Genomic DNA, 2,084 nt, shown 5'->3' on the forward strand with positions numbered 1-2,084 from the left:
ATAACAAAAAAACTAGTCATGATCAAGCTTTGTGCCTATGGACACTTTTGATCAGTGGGTCAAGAACTATAACATACTAAAATTTCAGCCAATTTAACCAAGGGCCAAAATCCTATGATTTTGTGCGGGGTCCTTTGCTTTAAATAAATAAAACAGGCAATTTTTCGTATGGTCAATTAGCATCGATAAAGAAGAACAACAAGGAAAAAAGTTGATATTATTGGATCTTGAGATCTGATTATTGTCTGTTGTGTATTAATTCTATTTTCTCGACGATATTATTTATTGCAATAGCTTTTTTTATTTAATTATTGTGTCAAATAAATCTATTTCATTAATAAATAAATCATGGGCTTACGGACATTACAATCACGGACATTACAATGACAATAAATAATCCTACTTACTGTGTTGAGCAAAAATGGTGCCCATGTCATTACGGAATCGATAGGAGAGATCCAAGAGTCTCCGAGTGCGATTCCTTTTAGATTACTCTTGATGGTACCAGTTTTTTGAGCCTGCAGAATACTGATACTATACTCATATACAGGATGTTTGATAATTAATGAAAAATCTTTTGCATAGAGGCAAAATGGATTAAACTGAAAAGAAAAGTCCTTTGCCATTTTACAATTTTCGTAATAGTTAACAAGATATTAATTACTAAAAAGTCGAAAATTAGTCTTCAATAATTTTTTACTTAAATACTACCAGCTTTACAGAAAACCTGCAAGAGACAAAAATTGTTTACCATATTCTCATAGAGCTCTAAGAATTTTTTCAGAATTTTTTATCAACTTTTTAGTATTGGATTTTCTTATTTTTACCAACATGAGAAAATACGGTATTAAAAAATTCTAAAAAAATTCTCAAAACTTTATAAAAAGAAAATAAACAATTTTTGTCTCTTACTGTTTTTCTGTAAAGTTGATAGTTTTTGAGTAAAAAATTATTGAAAACCAATTTTCGGCAATTCTTAGCAATTAATATCTTGTTAACTATTGCAAAAATTGCAAAATTGTAGAGGACTTTTCTTCTCAGTTTAGTCCATTTTGCCCCTATGCAAAAAATTTTTTATTAATTATCAGACACCCTGTATACATGTAAATTTCACAGTCTTTTACAAGAAACATAAGTTATTTCATCATATTCAGTAAATTGTTACGATGTCATTATCGTTACTATCATTTGTGTAGACATCATCTATAATTTTCTAAATTATTAGATGACTATGTACATATAAATATTATGGCTTTACATGTACAGAATATTTTTCTTATTATCATTAATTAAAATTTTTTATTTAAAAATAATAAATCACATGACAAGTTTGAGCCAACACTGGTTATTAGTGTGTATTTTTTATAACATTCATTTAAAATGAATATTAAACGTGAACGTATATGTTTCGACCTACGGTCAAGGTCCTCTTCAGTACAAAAAATATATTAACAAAATCAAATAGTGATATCGTATACAAGTATAAACTATTAACATATTGGGTATGGGAATAAGTTTCCGCCCATTGTAGAAAGATGTCGTTAGTAGCATTGCTTGTGTGTTTAATAGAACGGCAACACATGTGTTTGAAAGGTTTGTGTTCAAACTTTTGAGCCCAATAGTTGGCATTCGTTCGAAGCGTAAAAAAAAGTAACTTTTTTGCGTTGTAGATGTCGGAATTTATTCCAAAAAAGCAACATTTGCGGGAAGTTTTACTCCATTATTTTATTTTAAAGAAAAGTGCTGCAGAATCGCATTACACAAAAATAATTGCAAGCATATAAATCAAAACGAACTAACAGACACTAATATTAAAAAATCTTGTACCTTACCATATGTTAATAATAGACCTGTTCTTTTTGGCTGAACTTTTGCACCAGTTCATCTTTTTTCCTCTTCTTTCCTCCTAAAGAGAAAAGGAAGAAAGATGAACTGGTGCAAAAGTTCAGTCAAAAAGAACAGGCCTAATGTAACTGAAAGAAATTTAAGGACGTTCTCCGAAAAATCCATTTTCTTTAGATTTTTCTGAAACTTACAGAATAAGCTTGTTTTAGTGTTCTGAACATATATACTTTGAAGCTCAG

The 2,084-nt window shown here is 29.3% G+C and overlaps 1 protein-coding gene across 1 annotated transcript in view; it reads right to left on the reverse strand.

The window, feature by feature from the left end:
- LOC108758260 (retinoid-inducible serine carboxypeptidase) overlaps nt 1-2,084 on the reverse strand; it is a 19,779-nt gene that overhangs the window by 15,146 nt on the left and 2,549 nt on the right. The window contains exon 2 of the mRNA XM_018503127.1: nt 408-539. Coding sequence (XP_018358629.1) covers nt 408-539 — 132 coding nt within the window. The remainder of the gene's footprint in view (nt 1-407; nt 540-2,084) is intronic.

Source organism: Trachymyrmex cornetzi, unplaced genomic scaffold, assembly GCF_001594075.2.
Source record: "Trachymyrmex cornetzi isolate Tcor2-1 unplaced genomic scaffold, Tcor1.1 scaffold1559, whole genome shotgun sequence".
Lineage (NCBI taxonomy): Eukaryota > Metazoa > Arthropoda > Insecta > Hymenoptera > Formicidae > Trachymyrmex > Trachymyrmex cornetzi.